This window comes from Sciurus carolinensis, chromosome 8 (assembly GCF_902686445.1).
Source record: "Sciurus carolinensis chromosome 8, mSciCar1.2, whole genome shotgun sequence".
Lineage (NCBI taxonomy): Eukaryota > Metazoa > Chordata > Mammalia > Rodentia > Sciuridae > Sciurus > Sciurus carolinensis.
Window position 1 is genome coordinate 116168131 of NC_062220.1, and position 23066 is coordinate 116191196.

General features: G+C 37.1%; 1 protein-coding gene across 2 annotated transcripts in view; it reads left to right on the forward strand.

Moving 5' to 3' along the window:
- The first annotated feature begins 209 nt into the window (after positions 1–209).
- LOC124990962 (solute carrier family 5 member 4) overlaps positions 210–23066 on the forward strand; it is an 87658-nt gene continuing 64801 nt past the window's right edge. Inside the window, exons 1-5 of one of the 2 annotated variants that reach the window (XM_047561551.1) lie at positions 210–371; positions 1107–1178; positions 2724–2828; positions 4610–4669; positions 7634–7738. In XM_047561551.1, coding sequence (XP_047417507.1) covers positions 237–371; positions 1107–1178; positions 2724–2828; positions 4610–4669; positions 7634–7738 — 477 coding nt within the window. In that variant the 5' untranslated portion in view covers positions 210–236. The remainder of the gene's footprint in view (positions 372–1106; positions 1179–2723; positions 2829–4609; positions 4670–7633; positions 7739–23066) is intronic. The other variant, XM_047561552.1, reaches the window with a different exon arrangement.

Consider the following 23066-nt stretch of genomic DNA (forward strand, 5'->3'; position numbering starts at 1 on the left):
TACTCTCCACTTCCAATTCTTTCCCCATTTCTGACTCCTCACCCCTCTTTTACACAGTCTTCCTAGGCTAGCACTGATCACTACAGGACCACGGTCTCAGAGCCTGAGAGGTTTAAAGGTCCCCATGTCCAGGAACTGACTGATATCTTGCTCCACCCGCTAAGGCTGATCATTAACTCAGTGCTTACATAAAGAAAGGAACCATCCTTGGGATAAGGACAGCACCACCTATCGCCATGGCCAACACATTAAGCCCCACCACCACGGCTGAAACCCCAGAAGTGCCTGCATTGTCAGGGCGCATCCAAAATGCTGCGGATATTTCTGTCATTGTTGTCTATTTCATTGTGGTGATGGCTGTTGGGCTGTGGGTATGTGGGATTCCAATGGGCTTTAGGTTGGGCACCAGAGTTGGGGGAAAATGTCTCAGGGTGGGAGAGGTACGACATGAGAAACTGAGATAATATGGATACTGAGATAATAATGTTAATAATGTTAATTATGTTAATTAATGATAATAATGTTAATTTCTTTTATTTGAATCATTCTTCTTGCATGTGATGTGTGACATAAATAATGCTTTTACTGAATAAATTATTTTCTCTTATCAAATCTATAGTTTGAACAGTTAACACTTGTCATTTCAGGCTTATTCTGCTTAGTGTTTAGCATAATGAACAAGGACATTATTTTTATTATATCATAATCATTTGATGTTTTTCACTTTCTGGTTTAGTGAGTTGGACACTTAATTCATATATGTTTATGCTTTCATTTTAGGAATGAGATTAAGGCTGCAAATTTTCTTTAAAAGTTGGAAGAATACCTCACATTGCTTTCATACATGAAATTAAACAGAGCAGCTAGAATGGAGTTGAGAAATATGCATTATTAAAGTCATAGTAGTTCTAACTTTTTATGAACCTATACTTTTGAAGTCCTCCAAAATTTTTGTTTTTGTTTTAATACAGTTTCCAGCAAACTGTTTTTCTCTGCAGGAGTGGCTGAAAACATCAGTGTCAGCACCCTGACCAGGAGAGGGGTCTCCGGGGTCTTTTGTGCCTCTGCAATTTCTCTTACCTTCATATGTCTTCTTTTCTGTTCAGGCGATGCTGAAGACCAACCGAGGCACTGTTGGAGGCTTCTTCCTGGCTGGTCGAGATATGACCTGGTTTCCGGTAAGCGGGCCAGAGTTTTGTGGAGATGAATTTCCTATAATTGTGTTTAAGATTGAATAAAGAAAACAGTGTAATATTGGTCACTTCTGATGTGGTTTGGCTGTTTTCTTAGATCTCTGGCCTCAGGGTTGTGCCCTATAATTCCGGAGAAAGGTAGTGTCACCATTTATGTGAATGGGTTTAGTCTGGAATTTAAGAGCCCCCAATTCAGTTTTATCTCAAGTGCTTTTCCCCTGATCTTCATAAATAATCTTCTGTCTTGCATTCTTACTCTCTCCACACATTCCTACATTGCTCCCAATCCTGAGCTAATGCTGTTCTTGTCTGAATGAGCCTTTCCTCTGTGCTCGCCTCTGTCAATGCTCAACTTGCTCCCAACTCAATCTTCTCTTGCCCTGAATGCCTACTCCTTATGGTCTATGCACTTATTGATAGTGGATTGTGTTCCCTGTGATGGTGCAAATAGTGATTCCTCTTTGACTCTTGACCAGTGGGTGTTCCTTCTGGGTTTTAATGTGGCCCCCCAAGTCAGATTTCCATTTCAGCAAAGACTGTATCTTTCCCTATGAACTTGGAGAGTGTCAGAACTGATTGTAAGTGAGTGCTCAGTAAATTATTTTTTACAGATATGCTTACTCATGTAAATAGTATCAGAGGAAATGGAGATTGGGAAATAACCTGGCCAGGGTTAATGAAACAGACCAGTTATAAGCTGAATATCAATTGTTATTTGGGGTGTCCAAACAGACATTGCCTTCTTATTATTATTTTGTGAAACATTCAAAACTCAATCAACTTCATAATCATAAGTCAGCTCAATCACTTCTCTGGTCCCAAATATTTAAATAGAAGAAGTGATTTTACAGAGTCTGAAAAGTTGGGAACACACATTCTATTTGGTCATGACTTCTGTTAATCTATGCTCACTCAGAGGATTTCTCTTCATCTGTCAATCTTAAGAAGAGCAGATAATTCCAAGGAAAGGGAGATGAATAAAAATAAGGATGTGGGTTGGAAGGATAGAGAGGAATACCCTTCTAATCAACATTGGGGTCCCTGTTGCTGATTCAAGGGGCAAGAAATGGCAGGAAGTCTGGCAGTTCTTACTCAAGGACATGCTCAACTCAGAGCTTTTAAATAGATGGATTAATGATCCCTTAAGGCATGAATAAAAATCTCTTTTGAAAAAGTCCTGGTTTTAAGTATTTTCTTATTTATGGGCTATGTAATCTATTTCATATAACTGCCATTGTAGCAAAAAACACCCGTGGGGAATGTGTAAACCAATGGGCATGGTTATGTTCTGATAAATTTCATATTCCACTTTTCACAATTTTTTATTTGTAACTATTTTAACCATTCAAAAATGAAAAAAAAATTCTTCTCATTATGGGTCATACAAAAAAAAAATGGTGCCCGTGGAACATAGATTACTGACCCTTTCTCTGGGAAATAGTGATAGAAACATGTCAACAGCTCTCAGTTTTGAAGAAGTCTGAGTTCGATCTTTTCATCTGAACCCTAGTCTTTTCTCTTGCCTTCCAGATGGGTGCCTCTCTCTTTGCCAGTAACATCGACAGTGGACACTTTGTGGGCCTGGCTGGGACAGCAGCAGCTTCGGGAATTGCTGTTGTAGCAGATGAATGGAATGTAAGTGACATTGTTGGATTTTTTCTTTAAATCACACCCATATCAAGATATTTTACTCAAACCCAAATCCCAGGTTTTTGGGGAGTCTGTAGAAAATGTATTACTCTTTGGTTAAATAAAATTTAATTTTCCTCTCCCTAATCCAGCTTTTATTTAACTTTCAGTACCTCTATAATCCCATTATGCCAAGGGAATTCCAGTCACATTATTACTCACCTCTGAGGTTTTTGTCAAGCAGCTATTCCCACAACATGTGTCATTTCCATATGATTGGATCCCTTCTTTCGCTGGGCCACCACAATTTCCCTCTACTTCTATTTCTCTTTTCTGGACACTTTGTGTGAAGCCCTGAGCTGGATGCAAGGAACTAGAAATTGTAAAAGCAATGATTCCTTTTGTAAAGCTTACATCCCAGTTGAAGAAACAGGCATGCACTCACTAAGTGTAGAAAGTGTTGGGAGAGAAGAATTGACAGTGTATTGAGGGATCTCATTGGGGTGCAAACATTATAGGGAATGGGTAGCGCTTGCACAGGGGAGCTTCCTGGCATGGATGCCAGAAGGATGAGCACAAATTGTCCAAGTGGGGCCAGATGGAGGCAGTAATGGTTGGAGTGAGAGGCAAATGATTTGAGAGATAATAGGCAGAATCTCAAGACTTTGTGATTGAGTTGCTAAAGGTTTTGTTGTCACTGCACGGGTAAGAGCCATGTCCCCTTAGTCAGACCCTAAGTTCTCTAAGGACAAGGACAATGTCCTCTCTTCCAGTCATACCACCCTACATCTATCCCATGGCTGGGTATGTGGTAAATGTGCCATAAATAGTTCCTGGGTAGCCTGAGTTTGTTTTTGTTGTTCTTGTTCTTTAAGCCTTTCTTGTGTTTATATGTTCATGTGCATGTGCATTGGCCAGAGAAAGATGCTTGTGTTGAAGAAAATTATATTCTATTGAGAGTTTAAATAGACCATCCCTTGATAACCTCAGAAAGTGACCTTGAGTCATCACAAATGCCTTTGCTCTTCCCTTATTAAAATGCTGCCCCTATTATTACTTTAGTAATATCAGGGACTCCATTATGTACCCGACCTCCAGATATGCTTTGTGGACAGAATTTTGTGTCGATAGTGCTTTGGACTCTGCCTCTGGAGTCCTATTCAGAATGATGTAAGGTCCAGTTGGGTGTGATTATCAGACTGCAGATAACTCAGCTGTTCCATTTTTAGTCTGTGACCTTAAGCATTACTAATCTCTATGATTCTCAATTTGCACCCAATAAGATAGGAATAACTGCTTATCACACTTGCCTTCCCTCTTTGTAAGAGTGGAATAAATTATATATTAAAACCTCTTTGTACACATTGAATATGATGCTTTAATATATTGTTATTAGTATATTATGATATATACAAACATACACTCAAGATGTCAGGAGCACCAGGAATATTCTTCTATCTCTAAATTTCTTTCTTATTGCTTTGTCATTCAGTAAATAATTCTGGCAAGAATAAGGACTTTTGACAAAAATTGAATGATCTTCTAGTAGTCAATCTAGACTCAGAGCTCTTATTTTTTATTTTTTTAAAACTATCCATCTTCACATCCTAAGTCCCAGAAAAGCGACTTCTGAGTCAAACAGACACAGGAAAGGAACCCACAGTTGTCTGAGGATCATAATTATTTGAATGGGACAGGTTCTAAGCAAACTTTTTTTTCAGATTCAGAGGTCATGAAACAAGTCCCACAAGCCAAGCCTCTTTAACTTTACACTTTGTTTCTTGCAGGCCATGTTTATGGTGTTGGTTCTAGGGTGGATCTTTGTCCCCATCTACATCAAGGGAGGGGTGAGTATCCTCAGATGTTCATGGTAAATCTCTCAGGTGTATCTCTAGACATTTTGTTATCCATTCATTGTTTCATTTAAATCACGATTTGGGTACTCAGTCTGCTGCTAAGAACATATAGCAAAAAAACTATATTCCTTTCCTAGAAGGGCTCCCAGTGTAGACTGTGACTGCAACCAGGTAAGAAATCTTAGTGGCCCTGCACAATGACCATCATGGTAGAAGTCAGCCTGGTGCAGGAACCCTGAAGTTTTCTGTAGACAGAAAAATGAGGCAATGGATAGTCAGAGAAAACAATACATGGAAGCTAAAAATTCCTAAGCCTGGAGTATTTGTAGGTGAGTGTAAAATAGAGAGTGTATGGGGGAGGGTGGTGGGAGATGGAGATCAGTTTATAGGTGAAGGTGGAGTTCCACTGTGAAAGGCTGATATGTATTCTAGACTTAAAAACTACCCTGTGTCTTCCTAGAAATGAGCAATGTAGGTTTCAGGCATTCAAGGATCATGATCAAATTCATGTTTTAAGAATTTCTATGCACACAACTAAGTGGACAACTGAATTGACAAAAAAATTGAGGAGGGGATCCACAAAAGGAAATTGTTTACAACCTGCTTCAGAGGCTGTAGGAAGGAAGTAGAAAGGAAGAGGAACTGCACTTCAGGTAAGGGTGACAGGTGTTACTGCAGATAAGAGATAGTATATGAAGAAGCATAAGAGGAATTCTGAGGAATGAAGTTGAATAACCTGAATGCATGAGGACACCATTAATGGAACAAGTATTTTCCAGAGGGAAGCCACATAATGGATAACAAAGAGAACTCATTTGGTTGAGTTTTGTGCCTTTAGGTTTCTGTTTTGGTTCATTTTGTGTTGCTTTAACAAAATTCCTCAGCTAGTTCTTTATAAAGAAAAGAGGTTTATTTAGCTAACAATTCTTAGGGTTCAAGAGCATGGTGATTGCATCCTTTGAAGATGTCAGAAAAGGAAATGGTTGCAAGCAGAAGGGGCTAAGCATGTGGGGTGGACTTGCTTTGTAACAACTCACTCTCTTAAGAAGTAACTCAATCCATTCATGAGGATTAACCCACTGATCCATTCATGAGAGTGGAACTCCCCTAACATATTTGCTAGCCACTAGGTTCCACCTCTTAAAGATTCTACCAATCTAACACTACCACCCTAGGGAAAAAAAATTCTAGCACATGAACCTTTGAGAGACAAATGATAACCACACCACAGCATTTGCTCCCTAGTCCTCAAAGTTCTTATCTGCCTTACAATGTGAAATACATTCATTCCATAGGAATAGCCCCAATGAAGCATCATTTCAAAAGTGAAGTCCAACGTCCCATCTGACACTTGAGGCAAACTCCTTTCAGTGTGAGCTTGAAAAATAAAATAGTTATTTTCTTCTGAGATACAATGGTGGGACTGAGATAAGATAAGTATTCAAATTCCAAAGGATAGAGATTGACCAAAGGAAAGAACTCACAGGTCTGATGGACATAGAAAACCAGCAGGTCAAAAATTAAATCCTTAACCTCTAAATTGACCTTAGGTCCTTGGATATCTCTGCTGCAGTGACTTGGCTAGGTTCTGTTTTCCATGAGGTAACTCTTAGGGATTGGAGTCAAGTTCCTGCAGCATTTCTGGACCTCCATTGCATTTTGCTGTTCTCTCTACAGTTCTAGGGTACTGGTTGTGGCTCCATCCAGGGCTCCATTAGTCATTAGACTGGTGGCTCCATCCTTGTGGCTGACCTCTTCCCAGCTTCCCAAGCTTTCCTTTGAAATCTTTCCCCATTACTCTATAGTTTTTTTTTTTTTTTTTTTTTTGGTGCTGGGGATTGAACCCAGGGCCTTGTGCTTGCGAGGCAATCACTTTACCAACTGAGCTATCTCCCCAGCCCCTACTCTATAGTTCTTATATTCTTCATGCCTGCAGAATTAGCACCAGATGATTGCCACCAAGGCCCAATGCTTGCTTCCTTTGTAGTGGCTGCATGAGCTGTGCTTGGTCTTAATTAAGCCACTGATATGGCAGCGAAGCAATGTAGTGGGTTGTGTGGAGCAGATTACTGAGGTGATCCTGGGCAACAAACCAATGGAGATGACACCAGGTCCAGTCCCTAAAGCATTCTGTCCTCCTAAGCTTCTGGGCCTTTGATGGAAGGGGCAACTTTGAAGATTTTTGAAATACTCCTGAGCCCTTTTCCCCATTGCCAGATACACAGCACCTGGCTCTCTTTTATCCATGCTAATATCTTAAGCAAGCATTTGTTACACACATGCATACATTTTACACACTTTTTCTTCACTCTTTCCTTGGTCAGGGTTTCAGCCCTGCATCCCTTTTAATTACAAATTCTATTTTAGGTGATACCACTGATGTGATAAAAGATTGTATATTTAATCTTGTACTTCAGTAATGGAAGCCACAGGTATTTCTCTAAGTAGGAATTTTATGGTGTTCTCTATAATTAAATAATCCCTATAAATAAATAAATACCCAAGTGAAAATTTGCAATTATTTCAATTATCAGTGCGTTGTGTAATCATAATTATTCATTATTTGCAAGTAATATTGTTTTTAATGGATTGCTTTATTGGTAAAATAAAAAGAATTTGCTAAGTGTCTACCAGGCATTTGGTGTTCTTGTAGGTACTTAATTAAATTCCCACTTTATAGATGAAAAGAAAATAGAGGTTAACAAATATTGTCATTTGTCAAAGATCATAAGATCTGGTAAATGGTGGGGCTGGGAAGAATACCCAATATGATCTGCTACCAGTGCCTGTGTTCATTCTAGCTTTGCCTTCTTACCAAGGAACTGTGCCTTTCTCACCCTATATTTCCAAGGCACCATGTGCACTATTTAACTACCCATAGGCGCTTAATGAGCGTTGGCTAATCTGAATGCAATAGGTCTGAAGATGAATTCCTGTTGACGTCTGTCTCTGTAGGTGATGACCATGCCAGAATATCTCAGGAAGCGATTTGGAGGGAAGCGACTCCAGATCTACCTCTCTCTCTTGTCGCTCCTTATCTGTGTGGCGGTGAGAATCTCTGTGAGTTCAGTGCCTCTGAGAATTTTAACCTCAATAATTTGTCTGATGGGGCCAGAGTACTGAGATCAGAGAGTGGGATGTATCAACTTTTGATATTGTTTTATGGGATGGACCCAATTCCCTTAGATCTCTTTACAAAGAATTAATGAGGTAAAGGGGGAGAATCAGAGACCCTGTCTAGTAGAGTTTTGGATCACGAATGTCTCCAAAGTGTAAACACACCCTCTCAAGAAAATATGGGGGCTGAGGATATAGCTCAGTTGGTAGAGTGCTCACCTTGCAAGCACAAAGCCCTGGGTTCGAATCCCAGCACCGCCAATAAAAAAAAGGAAAAATATGAATAAAATTTATAGAGAAAGTACAAATGTCCCATTCAACACTGCTATTTAGCAAAGAAGAGGGCATTTCTTGTCTCTTGCATTTTTCACTATATGATTTGAATCAAATATCACAAATGAAGTTAAATGGCAATCAAAGACACAAGTTCGGTTTGGGTCTAAAGAGCAGCAACAGATACTGAGGCAGAATGACAGCAGCATAGGGGACACACCTCCTGGAGAGGAGGGTTCCTGGTGACGGAGGAGGAGTAGAATGCTTTGTGTGGTGCAGGGAATTCATGTGAGTGTGTGTGTGTGTGTGTGTGTGTGTGTGTGTGTACATGTGCTCACCCACATGTGTATTTTACTGAGCAAGGTCTGTGGTCAGCTGGAAAGAAACCACAATAGGAATCCATTCTTGCCTGCAAGATTATGTTTTAAGCAATATTAATAATGATTAATCTTAGATATGATTTGTGTATTTTATCCTCTGATAACAGATTCTATACTGGTTAATTATTAAACACATCACCATGAGGACTTAGGAGGAGGCAGTTTTCAGAGTTCACCGCTCTTCACATTGAAAAAAAGGTCACCTTGTTCATTTATTCTCACCCTCCAATACCATAAGTTGAGAATAAGGTTTAGGAATACAGTCCTTTAATTCCTAAGTATTTCAGCTTGTGTTTACTAGAAACATTGATATTCTTTTAGAGAAATACAGTGGGAATTTTCAAATTGGGAACCTATTTTTGATACAAACTATTACCTAATCTATTGTTTTACTTAGATATTGATAGTTGTTCCTATATTGTCCTCTTTAGCAAAATAAAATTCTATAACTGTAACATCATAATTCCTCTTTGTCGGGAGAAATATTTTATGATCAATGTGAATATAATTAATATACTTGAATCACACACTTAAAATAATTCAAATAGTAAATTATATGTTACATGCATTTTACCACGATAAAAATTTCATCACTATATAAGCTACTTACATATAATTTCAAAATCACCAGTTTAAAGCCTTAATGGTAGTGTAAAATAGAAATAAAAATCAAGACATTCATAATAAGATAATTTGGGTTTAAAATCTAAACTGACATAACAATTGTATCTATTTGTGGGGTATATTGATATTTTGATGCATTTCTGTAATTGTAATGTCTAATCAGTATAATTATCATAGGCATCATTTCAAACATGTATTATTTATTTGAGTTGCAAAAATTTGAAATCCTTTCTTTAAATGCACAATAAATAACTGTTAAATATCATTACTGTGCTATAGAATACTAAACTTATTCCTCCTATCTCTACGCATTTTTTGTACTCAATCACCAATCTCTGTCTATCCTCCTACCACTCTACCCTTCCCAGCTTTTGGTAACCACTTTTCTACACTCTACTTCTATGACATCAACTTATTTAGCTTCCACATATAGTAAGAACATGTGGTACTTGTCTTTCTGTTTCCAGTTACTGTCCTTAACCCAATGTCCTCCCACTTCATCCAGGTTACTGCAAATGACAGAATGTCTTTTTGTAGTTGAACAGCATTCCATTATGTATCTATACCACATCTTTTTTAGATGGACACCATACCTTTATTTTATTTATTTTGATATGGTGTTGAGGATTGAACCCAGTGCCTTACATGTGCTAGCCAACCACTCTACCACTAAGTCCACTGAGCTGCAACCTCAGCCCTGTACCACGTGTATTTTTATCCATTCATCTGTTCTTGGACACCTAAGTTTACTCCATATCTTTGCTTTTGGAGATAGTGCTGCAGTAAACATGTGAGTGCAGATATCTCTTCAACCTACTGATTTCCTTTCATTTGGATATATTCACAGCAGTAGAATTTCTGGATGACACAGTAGTTCTATTATTAATTTTTTGAGAAATCACCACACCATAATGACTGTACTACTTCACACTGAAATCAACACTGTGTAAGAGTTCCCCTTTCTTCTTAAACAACATATTTATTTATTTACCACTTTAATACTAGCCATTCTAACTTGGGTGAAATAGTATCTAATTGTGTTTGTTCTTAATTTCCCTAAAGATCATTGATATTTAGCATTTTTCATATACTCATGAGATATTTGTCTCCTTTGGATAAATATTTATTCACATCATTTGTTCATTTTTTTTTAGCCTGCAGTTTGAATTCTGTATTTTTTTATTAAAATATTTTTTATTTTTACAGACACATTTTGATTCATTGTACACAAATGGGGTACAACTTTTCATTTTTATGGTTGTACACAATGGAGATACACACCACTCATGTAATCATACATGTACATAGGGTAATAATGTCTGTCTTGGTCCACTATCATTCCTTCCACTACCCACTCCCACCCCATTTCCCTATACACAATCCAATGTGTCTCCATTCTTCTCTTGCGCTCCCCCCGCACTCTTCCCTTGTTATGTATTATCATCCACTTAGCAGAGAAAACATTCAGCCTTTGTTTTTTTGGGCTTGGCCTATTTCACTTAGCGTGATATTTTCCAACTTCATTCATTTACCAGCAAATGCCATAATTTTATTCTTCTTTATGGCAGAGTAATATTCCATTGTGTATATATATATATCACAGTTTCTTTATCCATTCATCAGTTGAAGGACATCTAGGTTGGTTCCACAATCTAGCTATTGTGAATTGAGCAGCTGTGAACATTGATGTGGCTGCATCACTGTAGTATGCTGATTTTAAGTTCTTTGGGTATAAACCGAGGAGTGGGATAGCTGGGTCAAATGGTGGGTTCATTCCATACTGCTTTCCAGAGTGACTGTACCAATTTGCAACTCCACCAGCAATGTATGAGTGTGCCTTTTCCCCCACATCCTTGCCAACACCTAATGTTGCTTGTGTTCTTGATAATAGCCATTCTAATTGGAGTTAGATGAAATCTTAGTGTGGTTTTAATTTGCATTTCTCTAATTACTAGGGATGATGAGCACTTTTTCATATATTTGTTGATCACCTGTGTATCATCTTCTGTGAAGTGTCTACCCATTTCCTTAACCCATTTATTGATTGGGTTCTTTGTATTTTGGGTGTAAAGTTTTTTAAGTTCTTTATAAACTTCAGAGATGAGTGCTCTGTCTGAAGTGTGTGTGGAAAAGATTTTCTCTCACTTTGTAGGCTCTCTTTTCACATTATTGATTGTTTCCTGTGCTGAGAAAAAAATTTCTAGTTTGAATCTATCCCATTTATTGATTCTTGCTTTTATGTCTTGTGCTACGTCTTGTTAAGGAAATCTGGTCCTAAGCCAACATGATGGAGATTCAGGCCTACATTTTCTTCTATTTGGTGAAGGGTCTCAGGTCTAATTCCTAGATCCTTGATCCATTTTGAGTTGAGTTTTGTACAGGCTGAGAGTTATTGATTCTTGCTTTTATTTCTTGTGCTATGGGAGTCCTGTTAAGGAAGTCTGATCCTAAGCTGACATGTTGAAGATTTGTACCTACTTTTTTCTTCTATAAGATAAAGGAACTCTGGTCTGATTCCAAGGTCCTTGATCCATTTTGAGTTGAGTTTTGTGCAGGGTGAGAGATAGGGGTTTAGTTTCAGTCTGCTGCATATGAATTTCCAGTTTTCCCAGCACCATTTGTTGAAGAGGCTATCTTTTCTCCAGTGTAAGTTTTTGGCACCCTTGTCTAGTATGAGGTTACTGTACTTACATGGGTATGTCTCCGTGTCTTCTATCCTGTACCATTGAACTACCTGTCTATTTTGGTGCCAGTACCAAGCCATTTTTGTTACTATTGCCCTGTAATAGAGTTTAAGGTCTGGTATAGTGATACCTCCTGCATCACTCTTTCTGCCCAGGATTGCTTTGGTTATTCTGGGTCTTTTGTTCTTCCAGATGGATTTTATGATTGTTTCTTCTTTTTCTATGAGAAATGTCATAGGGATTTTAATTGGAATTGCATTATATCTATATAGTGCCTTTGGAAGTATGGCCATTTTGATAATATTAATTCTGCCTATCCAAGAACATGGGAGATCTTTCCATCTTCTAAGGTCTTCCTCAATTTCTTTCTTCAATGTTCTGTAGTTTTCATTGTAGAGATCTTTACCTCTTTGGTTAGATTGATTCCCAAGTATTTTTTTTTTGAGGCTATTGCAAATGGAGTTGTTTTCCTCATTTCCCTTTCAGATGTTTCATTGCTTGCATATAAAAATGCTTTAGATTAATGCGTGTTGATTTTATAGCCTGCTATTTTGCTGAATTCATTGATGAGGTCTAGAAGTTTTCTGGAGGAGTTTTTTGGATCCTCTAAATATAGAATCATGTCATCAGCAAATAGTGACAGCTTAAGTTCCTCTTTTCCTATTTGTATCCCTTTAATTTTTTTAGTCTGTCTAATTGCTCTGGCTAGAGTTTTAAGGACAATGTTGAATAGAAGTGGTGAAAGAGGACATCCCTGTCTTGTTCTGGGTTTTAAAGGGAATGGTTTCAGTTTTTCTCCATTAAGAATGATGTTGGCCATGGGCTTAGCATAAATAGCCTTTACAATGTTCAGGTATGTTCCTACTATCCCTATTTTTTCTAGTGTTTTGAGCATGAAGGGGTGTTGTATTTTGTCAAACACTTTTTCTGTGTCAATTGAAATAACCATATGATTCTTATCCTTAAGTCTATTGACATGATGGATTATGTTTATTGATTTATGGATGTTAAACCATCCTTGCATTCCAGGGATGAACCCCACTTGATCGTGGTGCACAATTTTCTTAATAGGTTGTTGGATACGGTGTGCCAATATTTTGTTAAGGATCTTTGCCTCTATATTAATCAAGAATATTGGTCTAAAATTTTCTTTCCTTGATGTGACTTTTCCTGGTTTGGGTATGAGGGTGATATTAGCTTCATAGAATGAGTTTGGTAGGGTATCCTCCTTTTCTATTTCCTGGAATACTTTGAGAAGTATTGGAATGAGTTCTTTGAAGATCTTGTAGAACTTGGCTGGGAATCTGTCTGGTCCTGGGCTTTTCTTGAATGGTAGGCTTTTGATGGTTTCTTCTATTTCATTGCTTGATATCGATCTGTTTAAATTTTGTATGTCCTCCTTGTTCAGTTTGGGAGGAGCATATGTCTCTAGAAATTTGTCGATGTGTTTGGTATTTTCTATTTCGTTGGAATATAGATTTTCAAAATAGCTTCTCATTATGTTATGTATTTCAGTGGTGTCTGTCGTGATATTTCTGTTTTCATCACGAATTTTTGTAATTTGAGTTTTCTCTCTCCTTCTCTTTGTTAGTGTGGCTAAGGGTTTGTCTATTTTGTTTACTTTTTCAAAGAACCAACTTTTTGTTTTGTCAATTTTTTGATGTTTCTTTTGTTTCAATTTCATTGATTTCAGCTCTGATTTTTATTATTTCCTGTCTTCTACTACTTTTGCTGTTATTCTGTTCTTCTTTTCTAGGGCTTTGAGCTGTAATGTTAGGTCATTTAGTCGTTGACTTTTCATTCTTTTCTTGAATGTGCTCCATGCAATGAATTTTCCTCTTAATATCGCTTTCATAGTGTCCCAGAGATTTTGATATGTTGTATCATCATTCTCATTGACCTCTAAGAATTTTTTAATCTCCTCCCTGATGTTTTTCTGTTATCCATGCTTCATTCAGTAGCATATTATTTATTCTTCAGGTGTTGGAGTAATTTCTTTTTTGTCATTGATTTCTAATTTCATTCCATTATGATGTGATAGAATGCAAGGCAGTATCTCTATTTTTTTGCATTTCCTAAGAACTGCTTTTTAGCGTAACACATGGTCTATTTTTGAGAAGGTTCCATGTGCTGCTGAGAAGAAAGTGTGTTCACTTGTTGATGGATGGAATATTCTATATATGTCTGTTAAGTCTAGGTTATTGATTGTGTTATTGAATTCTATGGTTTCTTTGTTTAGTTTTTGTTTGGAAGATCTATCCAATGGTGACAGCGGTGTGTTAAAGTCACCCCAAATTATTGTGTCACGGTCTATTTGATTCCTGGAATTGAGAATGATTTGTTTGATGTACATGGATGCACTGTTTTTTTGGGCATAAATATTTACGATCGTTATGTCTTCCTGATTTATGGTTCCCTTAAGCAGTATGAAATGTCCTTCTTTATCCCTTCTGACTAACTTTGGCTTGAAGTCCACTTTATCTGAAACAAGGATGGAAACCCCCACTTTTTTACTGAGTTAATGTGCATGGTAGGTTTTTTCCCATCGTTTCACCTTTAGTCTGTGGATGTCTTTTTCTATGAGATGAGTCTCTTGCAGGCAGCATATTGTTGGGTCTTTCTTTTTAATCCATTCTGCCAGTCTATGTCTTTTGATGGATGAGTTTAGGCCATTAACGTTCAGGGTTTTTATTGAGATATGAATTGTATTCCCAGTCATTTGGGCTTATTTTGGTTTTTAACTTGGCTTGGTTTCTCCTTTGAGTGGATTTTTCTTTAAGGTAGTTGCTCCCTTTGCTGACCTCCATTGTTGTTTTTCATTTCCTTCTCATGGAATATTTTTTTGAGGATATTCTGTAGGACAGGTTTTCTATTTGTAAATTCTTTTAACTTTTGTTCATCATGGAAGGATTTTATTTCATCTTCAAATCTGAAGGTTAGTTTTGCTGGGTATAGGATTCTCGGTTGGGAACCATGTTCTTTCAGAGCTTGAAATATGTTGTTCCACGTCTTTCTAGCTTTTAGAGTCTGGGCTGAGAAATCTGTTGCTATCTGTATTGGTTTCCCCCTATATGTAATCTGATGTTTTTCTCTTGTGGTCTTCAAAATCCTATCTTTATTTTGTATGTTAGGCATTTTTATTAAAATGTGCCTTGGTGTGGATCTGTTGTGATTTTGTGCATTTGGTGTTCTGTAAGCCTCTTGTATTTGATTTTCCATTTCATTCTTCAGGCTTGGGAAATTTTCTCCTATTATTTCATTGAATAGGTTGTTGATTCCTTTGGTTCGTATCTCTGTGCCTTCCTCAATCCCAATTATTCTTAAATTTGGTCTTTTCATGATGGCCCATAGTTCTTGGAGATTCTGTTCATGGTTTCTTATCATCTTCTCTGTTTGGGCAACTTTATTTTCAAGATTAAATATTTTGTCTTCAATGTGTGAAGTTGTGTCTTCCAAGTGGTGTAGTCTTTTGGTGATGCTGTCCATTGAGTGTTTAATGTGGTTTATTGTTTCTTTCATTTTAAGTATTTCTGTTTGTTTGTTTGTTTGTTTTTTCAGAATCTCTATCTCTGTTGAAATGATCTTTTGCTTCCTGCAGTTGCTCTTTCAACTGCTTATTGGTATGATCATTCATTGCCAGCATGTGCTTTCTTAACTCATCTTTTACTTCATGAATCATCTTACTCATGTATAATTTGAAGTCCTTTTCTGACATTTCTTCTACCATATTGTCACAGGATTCTATTAATATAGAATCTAGGTTTGTTCGGTTCATTTTCTTCCTTTGTTTTTTCATGTTGTTCATGTATCTTCCCCTCTAGCAGTGCAGATCTGGGGTATTGCATTTTCCCCCCATAGGCTTATAGTGACCCTATAGGTCTCCAAAATCTTTTCTTTAAGGGGGAGATCAATATTAGCAGTCCCCAGTTCAGACAGTATGCAACTCTAGACCAAATAGTCCCTATGAGGACATTAACAATATTGTCATAATAAACAGAATGAGTTCAATTATTATCTTCAGTATAACAAACAGATTTACCATAAGGTCTGCAGTTTCTAATAGAGGACAAAGAGGATGTGGAGGGGTGTAGGATATAGCTGTTAATGGGATAAGAAAAGAATATATAGAAGTTCTAGATAATAGAACGAGTGAGTGTAATCAAAAGAATTTGGTCATTAGCATGCAAAAAGGGAGAAAGAGATTCTGAGGGAACAGGTAAACAAAAGGAAAAGAGAGTAAGAAAATTAAAGAAATAAAAACTTAAAAATTTTCAATAGGGAGAAAAAAGAAAATCTACACTACAACAGTCATATAGTACTCAAATCTCTCAATCTTCAGTAGCCTGATGTATGAGAAGTACCTTACAATGAGCTTACAGTCTCCAGCGGGCATCTCAGGGTGGAATTTGCCTCACCTAAAGATGGAAGATACAGCTTCTAGGATTATCCAAGATGGCCACTGTGACTTCCAAATGTTGACAATTGGGGAACTGCAGCTTGGGGAGTGGGTGTGGTTGACTGGAGGTCCTGGAGGCAGGGTGTGGTTGGTCTGGTTGTGGGATCCTGGAGCCTGGATGCAATGTCAGTGGGGTGTCCTGGTGATAGGTGCAGTCAGTCAGTCTGGGGGTCCTGGTGGTGGGGAGCAGTCAGTCTATGTGAGGGCTCCAGAGGCAGGGAGTGATCGGTTGGGCTGAGGGATCCTGGAGATGGGGTTCAGTAAGTTTGGTCAGGGATCTTATGGGGTCTGACTGTTGTCTCAAAATGGTGGCAGCCATGTGTAACCAAACCTGCAATTACTGTGACAGTGAACTTCCAGGCAACAGCAGGCAGCTAGTGCTCCACTGGAGGTCTGCGGTCAGTTTGCTGACTGCTGTTGGACAATCTGAACTTCCGGTGGTGGGTCATGGATAGGTGAAAGGTAGGTGATGGACAGGCAGGAGGCAGGCAGATGATGGATGACAGGTGCCTGACAGTGAGAAATATGCACTCAAATAGGTGTTGATATGCTGGCAGACTGCAGGTGATCACAGTAGACAAATGGGGAAAACAGCAGGGGATTGATAAGCAGCAAAAACTGCCTCACCAAGAAACAGATATCCTCTGCTTGAAACACGAGTTACGGAGCAACAAGGAATGCAGGTTCCCTCTAGTCTGCCATCTTGGATCCCTTTGATTTGTCCACTTTTAAATCAGCTTATTTGTGTTTTTGGCTCTTGAGTTGTTTGAATATCGTATATATTCTGGATATTAGCCATTGTTGGATAAGTAGTTTGCAAATATTTTTTCCTTTTCTGCAGGTTGTCTGCTCACACCATTTATTTTTTCCTTGATATAATCCCATTTGTCTAATTTGCTTGTTGTTTCTGGTGCTTTTAGATCTTATAAAAACTCTTTGCCCATACCAATGCTGTGAACTATTTCTGCTAATTTTTTAAATTATGTAGCTGCAAAATTTCAAGTCTTATATTTAAGACTGATCCCGTTTGAGTTGATTTTTATTATGGTGAGACATAGGGGACTAGCTTCTTGTGTGTGTGGATATCCAGTTTTCTCTGCAACATTTATTGAAGAGACTGTCCTTTACCCAATGTGTACTGTTGGTTCCTTTTTCAATAATCAGTTTACTGTAAACATGTGGAGTCATTTCTAGGTTTTCTATTCCGTTCCATTGATCTATGTGTCTGCTTTTATGACAGCACAAGGCTGTTTGAGTTACTATAACTGTGTGGTATATTTGAAGTCAGATATTGTGATGTCTCCAACTTTGTTCTTTTTGCTTAGGGTTAATTTGGTTTCCCAGAGCCTTTGTAGTACTCATGAAATTTAAGATTATTTTTTATATTTGTGTGAAAAATGTCTTTGTTATATTGATATGGAATGAACTGAATCTGTAGATCACTTTGGGATGTATGGACATTTTATCAATATTAATTCTTTGAGTTTGTGAATATGTGATATATTACCATTTTTATGTGTGCTCTGTAATTTCCCTCATTGATGTGTCATGATTTTCATTGGAGAGATCTTTCACTTTCTTGATTAAATTTATTCCTAGATATGTTTTATAGATGTTGAAATGATATTGCTTTCTTGATTTATTTTTCAGTTAGTTTGTAATTTTTATGATTTGTATATTTTAATCTTTGTATTACAAATCAAAAGTCCAGTTACAGAAAAGTGATATGATTTACACAATTCATAGATACCAAGTGATGAAGTCAGTATTCAAATGCAGGTGTAGAAGTGCCCTTCTTTATTTTAGTATTTCACACTGTTTCCCCCATCTTCTGGTCATCTGATTTATAACCCAGCTCTTCTTTCCAGTGTTCAAAGATTTACTGAACACAAATTGCAAATGAGTGGTCCTCTTTAATCTTCAAGGTAGAGACAGAAAAGTCTACTCCTGCTACTGGCAAATGCTGTTGAAGGCAGGAAAGAAGTGGAACTGTAGGTTGACAGAGAAAATCCATCTATGCAAACTCCATTTTTGTGCTCTATAGAGGCATCGCTGAGGAGCAAAGAATTTTGGGAACAACTCAAAGATGGCACCTGTGAATTGTGAAAGGGAGAGAACTCAGGGGGATGTGCAGTGTGCTTTGAATGCCTGGCAAATGTAACCTCACAAGTGAGAAGTAGAGCTTGCATTAGTAATTTGTTATTATTATTATTTTTTATTATTGTAAACAAATGGGATACATGTTGTTTCTCTATTTGTACATGGAGTCAAGGCATACCATTTGTGCAAGTGCCACTGTGCCCAATTTGTTATTGATGCATTTAAATGCTGCTGATTTTTTTAAAAGATATTTTTATTAGTTGTTGATGAAACTTTATTTAATTTATTTATTTATATGTGGTGCTAAGGATCAAATCCTGTGCCTCACATATGCTAGGCAAGCGCTCTACCATTGAGCCACAACCCCAGTCCAATGCTGCTGATTTTTTAATGTTGATTTTGTATACAGCAATCCAAATGGATGCTGTTTTCAGTTTCAGTGGTTTTTTTGGTGTAGTCTGTTGGGTTTTCTATAAAGGAGATTGTTACATGCAAATGGCTTCATTTCACTTTCTTCTTTCCAATTTGGATTACCTTTATTTCCTTCTCTTGTACAATTGTGTTGACTAAAAAGTTCAACCAAAAAGAGTGGAAAAAGTGGATATCTTTTTCTTATTCCAGATCTTACAGGAATAGCTTTCAACTTTTGTCCTAAGTTGATGTTAGCTTGTGGGTTGTTTTCGCTTGTGTTGTGGCCTGTTCCTTCTATACCTCATTTATTGAGAGATTTTATCATTAGGGATGATTAACCTAATTGAAGGGCTTTCCTTTTTTTCCTTTCCAACTTTGTTGCTATTTATTTCTTTTCCTTGTCTTTTTTTTTTTTTTTTTTTTTTTTTTTTTTTTTTTTACTAAGACTTCTAGAACAATTTTTTTGGAGGTACCACCAAGGATTGAACCCAGGGTCTTTTATCCTCTGAACCACATCCCCACCCCACTTTTGTTTTTTATTTTGGGACAGGGCCTCACCAAGTTGCTGAGGCTAGCTTTGAAGTTGCATCTTTCCTGTCTCAGCCTCTGGAGCTGCTGGGATTGTTGTAGCAGGGCAAGTGCCACTGTGCCCAACTAGAATAATTTTGAACAGAAAAGTTGATGGTAGTCATCCTTGGTTCTGAGTCTAAAGAAAAGTTTAAAATATTTTGTTACTGAGAATGATGTAAAGGAATTAAGAAGATCCTATCTCAAAACATGTGGCTCTGGTGTATTGACTATTTTGACTTAAAGGCATGTGAAAACAGCAGGTGCAAGATCATTCTTGTGAACGCGATCTTCCCTGTATCAGAAGAAAAGCATTAGTCTTATTTTCAAGGACAGATTTACGAACCTTGTTAAACTAACTTATCTTCACAGTTACTTCTCCACCCAGTTTCCTCTCCAGTCCAAGACTCTTTGCCATCTCACATTATCACAATTTATTATTCTAACTCATGCATTCAATTCTGCATAGTTAGGTCTTCATTTCATTAGTTAGGATTCCAATCTATCTAAAACACATATTAAATAAATCCAAGTTTTTTTTTTCCTGTTGACTTTTCTTATTTTCGATGTTTTATTTGCTCACTTAAGTTATACATAGTGTTAATTTTGACATAATTATAGAAGCATGGAATATAATTTGCTCCAATTCAGTCCCCTTTCCCTCCCCATTCCCTCTCTGTTCCTTTTCTGCTACTGTAGTAATCCTTCTTCTATGTATTTATAGTTGTTTAAATTAGTGCATTATGGATAAACATGAAGGTAAAATTCACCATGGTGTATTCAGACACATGCGTAGGAAAGTTAGGTCAGATTCATTCCACCTTTCTTCCCTTTTCCCATCACTCCGTCTCCCCATAAATCCCCTTCCTCTACTCCACTGATCTCTCTTCTGTTTTATTGGGAATCCTGCACCCCCTTGTTCTTTTTCCTCCTTATTTTTGTCTAGCTTATGCATATCAGAGAAACATGTGACCCTTGACTTTCTGAGTCTGGCTTTTTTCGTTTAGCATGATGTTCTCCAGTTTCATCTATTTACTATAAAATGCAACCATTTCATTCTTCTTTAAGGCTGAGTAAAACTCCATTGTGTATATATACCACATTTAAAAAAAATAATTCATCTGTTGAAGGGCACCTAGGCTATTCCTGTATCTTGGCTATTGTGAATTTTGCTGCTCTAAACATTGAGGTGGCTGCATTCTTACAGTATGCTGATTTAGATCTTTGGGTATATACCAAGGAGTGGGACATCCAGGGCACATGGTGCTTCAATTCCTAGTTTTTTGAGGACTACTGCTTTCCAAAGTGGTTTTACTAATTTGCTGTTCCGCCGACAATATTCAAGTGTACCCTTTCCCCTGCATCCTTGCCAATATTTATTATTGTTTGTGTTCTTGATAATTGCCATTCTAACTAGAGATAAAATCTTCATGTAGTTATTATTTATTTATTTTAAAATTTCCAAGCCTTTAAAAAACTTATCCTTTTTAGATATACATGACAGTAATTTTGACACATTATACATACATGGAGTATAACTTTTAGGATCCCATTCATATAGTTTTGATTTGCATTTCCCTGGTTACTAGATGTGTTGAAATTCTTTTTCATAGTTTATTAGTCATTTGTGTTTCTTTTTTGGAGAAGTGACTGTATAATTCTTTTGGCTATATCTTAATTGGGTTTTTTTCTTTTCTTCCTTTTGGTTTTAGGTTTTTGAGTTCTTTATGTTCTGGGTGGAAAAGATCTTCTCCCATTCTGTAGGTTCTTTCTTCATGCTCTGTTTCTGTGCAGAAACTTTCATTTGATGATAGCTCACTTACTTAATCTTGGTTTAATTTCTTGTGCTTTAGGAGTCTTGTCAAGGAAGTCAGTGCCTGAAGAACCTATATGCTGGAGAATTGAGCTTACATTTTCTTCTAGAAGTTGCAATTTATTGCCTAATTCCTATGTCTTTGATCCACTTTGAATTGATTTTTTAAATTTGTTTTTTTAGAGGTTGATAAACCTTTATTTTATCAATTTATTTATATGTGGTGCTGAGAATTGAACCCAGTGCCTCACACATGGTAGACAAGTGCTTTACCACTGAACCACAACCCCAGCCCCTTGAGTTCACTTTTTTGCAGGGTGAAAGGGGTCAAGTTTCATTCTTCTACATATGGCTATCCAGTTTTCCATCACTATTTGTTAAAAAGGCTATCTTTTCTCCAGTGTCTGATTTTGGCATTTTTGTTGAGTATCAGTTGACAGTATCTGACAGTATCTGACTGATGTCTCTGTGTCTTTTTTTTTTTTTTTTTTGGTAATAAAAACTTGCTTTATTCTTTTATTTTTGTTTCCAAAACAATATTGATTCCCTAGTATTGTTTTATTTTATTGGTTCTTTTGATTATACATGACAGTAGAATCCATTTTGATATAATTATACAAACATGGAATATATCTTATTTTAATTAGGACCCTAAGGCCTCTTCTTCCCCTTCCGTTTCCCCACCATATACTCTGTTCTCTCTATTGGTCCTTCTGCTATTTACCCATAGTTATTTTTAAAATTAATTTCTTGTCAATGTATATGATGATGAGATTCACTGTGGTTTATTCACATATGTACATAGGAAAGTTACATCAGATTCATTCCAGTGTCTTCCCTTTTCCTATTCCCCCTTCCCTTCATTTCCCTTTGTCTAATCCACTGAGCTTCTCCCCCTACCCTTTATTATGGGTTAGCTTCCACATATCAGAGAGAACATTTGCCATGTCTTCCATTCTATTCCATTGGTCTTCATGTCAGATTTGGTACCAATACAGTGCTGTTTTTGTTTCTGTAGTTCTGTAGTATAATTTGAGATCTGGTATTGTGATGCCTCCAGAATTGCTCTTCTTGTTCAGGATTGCTCATCTAGTCTGGGTTTTTTAAATTCTTCCAAATGAATTTTAGAACTGTTGTTTTCTGGTTCTGCAAAGAATGTCATTGGTATTTTGATGGGGATTGCACTAAGCCTGTATAATGCTTTTGGTAGTTTCACCATTTTGATAATATTAATTGTGATTATCCAAGAACATGGGAGGTCTTTCCATCTTCTAGGGTCTTTTTCAGTTTCTCCCTTCACCGTTGTATAATTTTCATTGTGGGGGTCTTTCACTTCCTTCATTAGTTTATGTCCCAAGTATTTCAATTTTTGTGAGGTTATTATGAATGGAATAGTTTCCCTAATTGCTTTTTCAACAGATTCATTATTGGAGTATAGGAAAGTAATTGATTATGTATGTTGATCTTGTATCCTGCTACTTTGCAAACTTGTTTATCAGCTCTCAAAGTCCTCTGGTAGAGTTTTTTTGGGTCTTCTAAATATAGGATTATGTCATCAGCAAACAGAGATAACTTGACTTCTTTTCTGATTTGTATTCCTTTAATTTCCTTCTCTTGCCTGATTGCTCTGGCTAGAGTTTCTCTTTGAGAAAATATGTAGCATAGGAGTGATGAGAGTGGGCATCCTTGTCTTGTTTTTGTTTTTAGAGAAAATGCTTTCAGTTTTTCTATGACCAGTATGACTTGGGTTTGTTATATATAGTCTTTACAATGCTGAGGTAAGTTCCTTCTATCCTTAGTTCTTCTAGTGTTTTAAACATGAATGTGTGTTGGATTTTTTCTGACTTATTGAGATAATCATGTGATTTTTGTCCTCAAGTCTATTTATGTCATGAATTACATGTATTGATTTACATATGTTGAGCCAATCTTGCAACACCATTGATCAGAGCACGCTATTTTC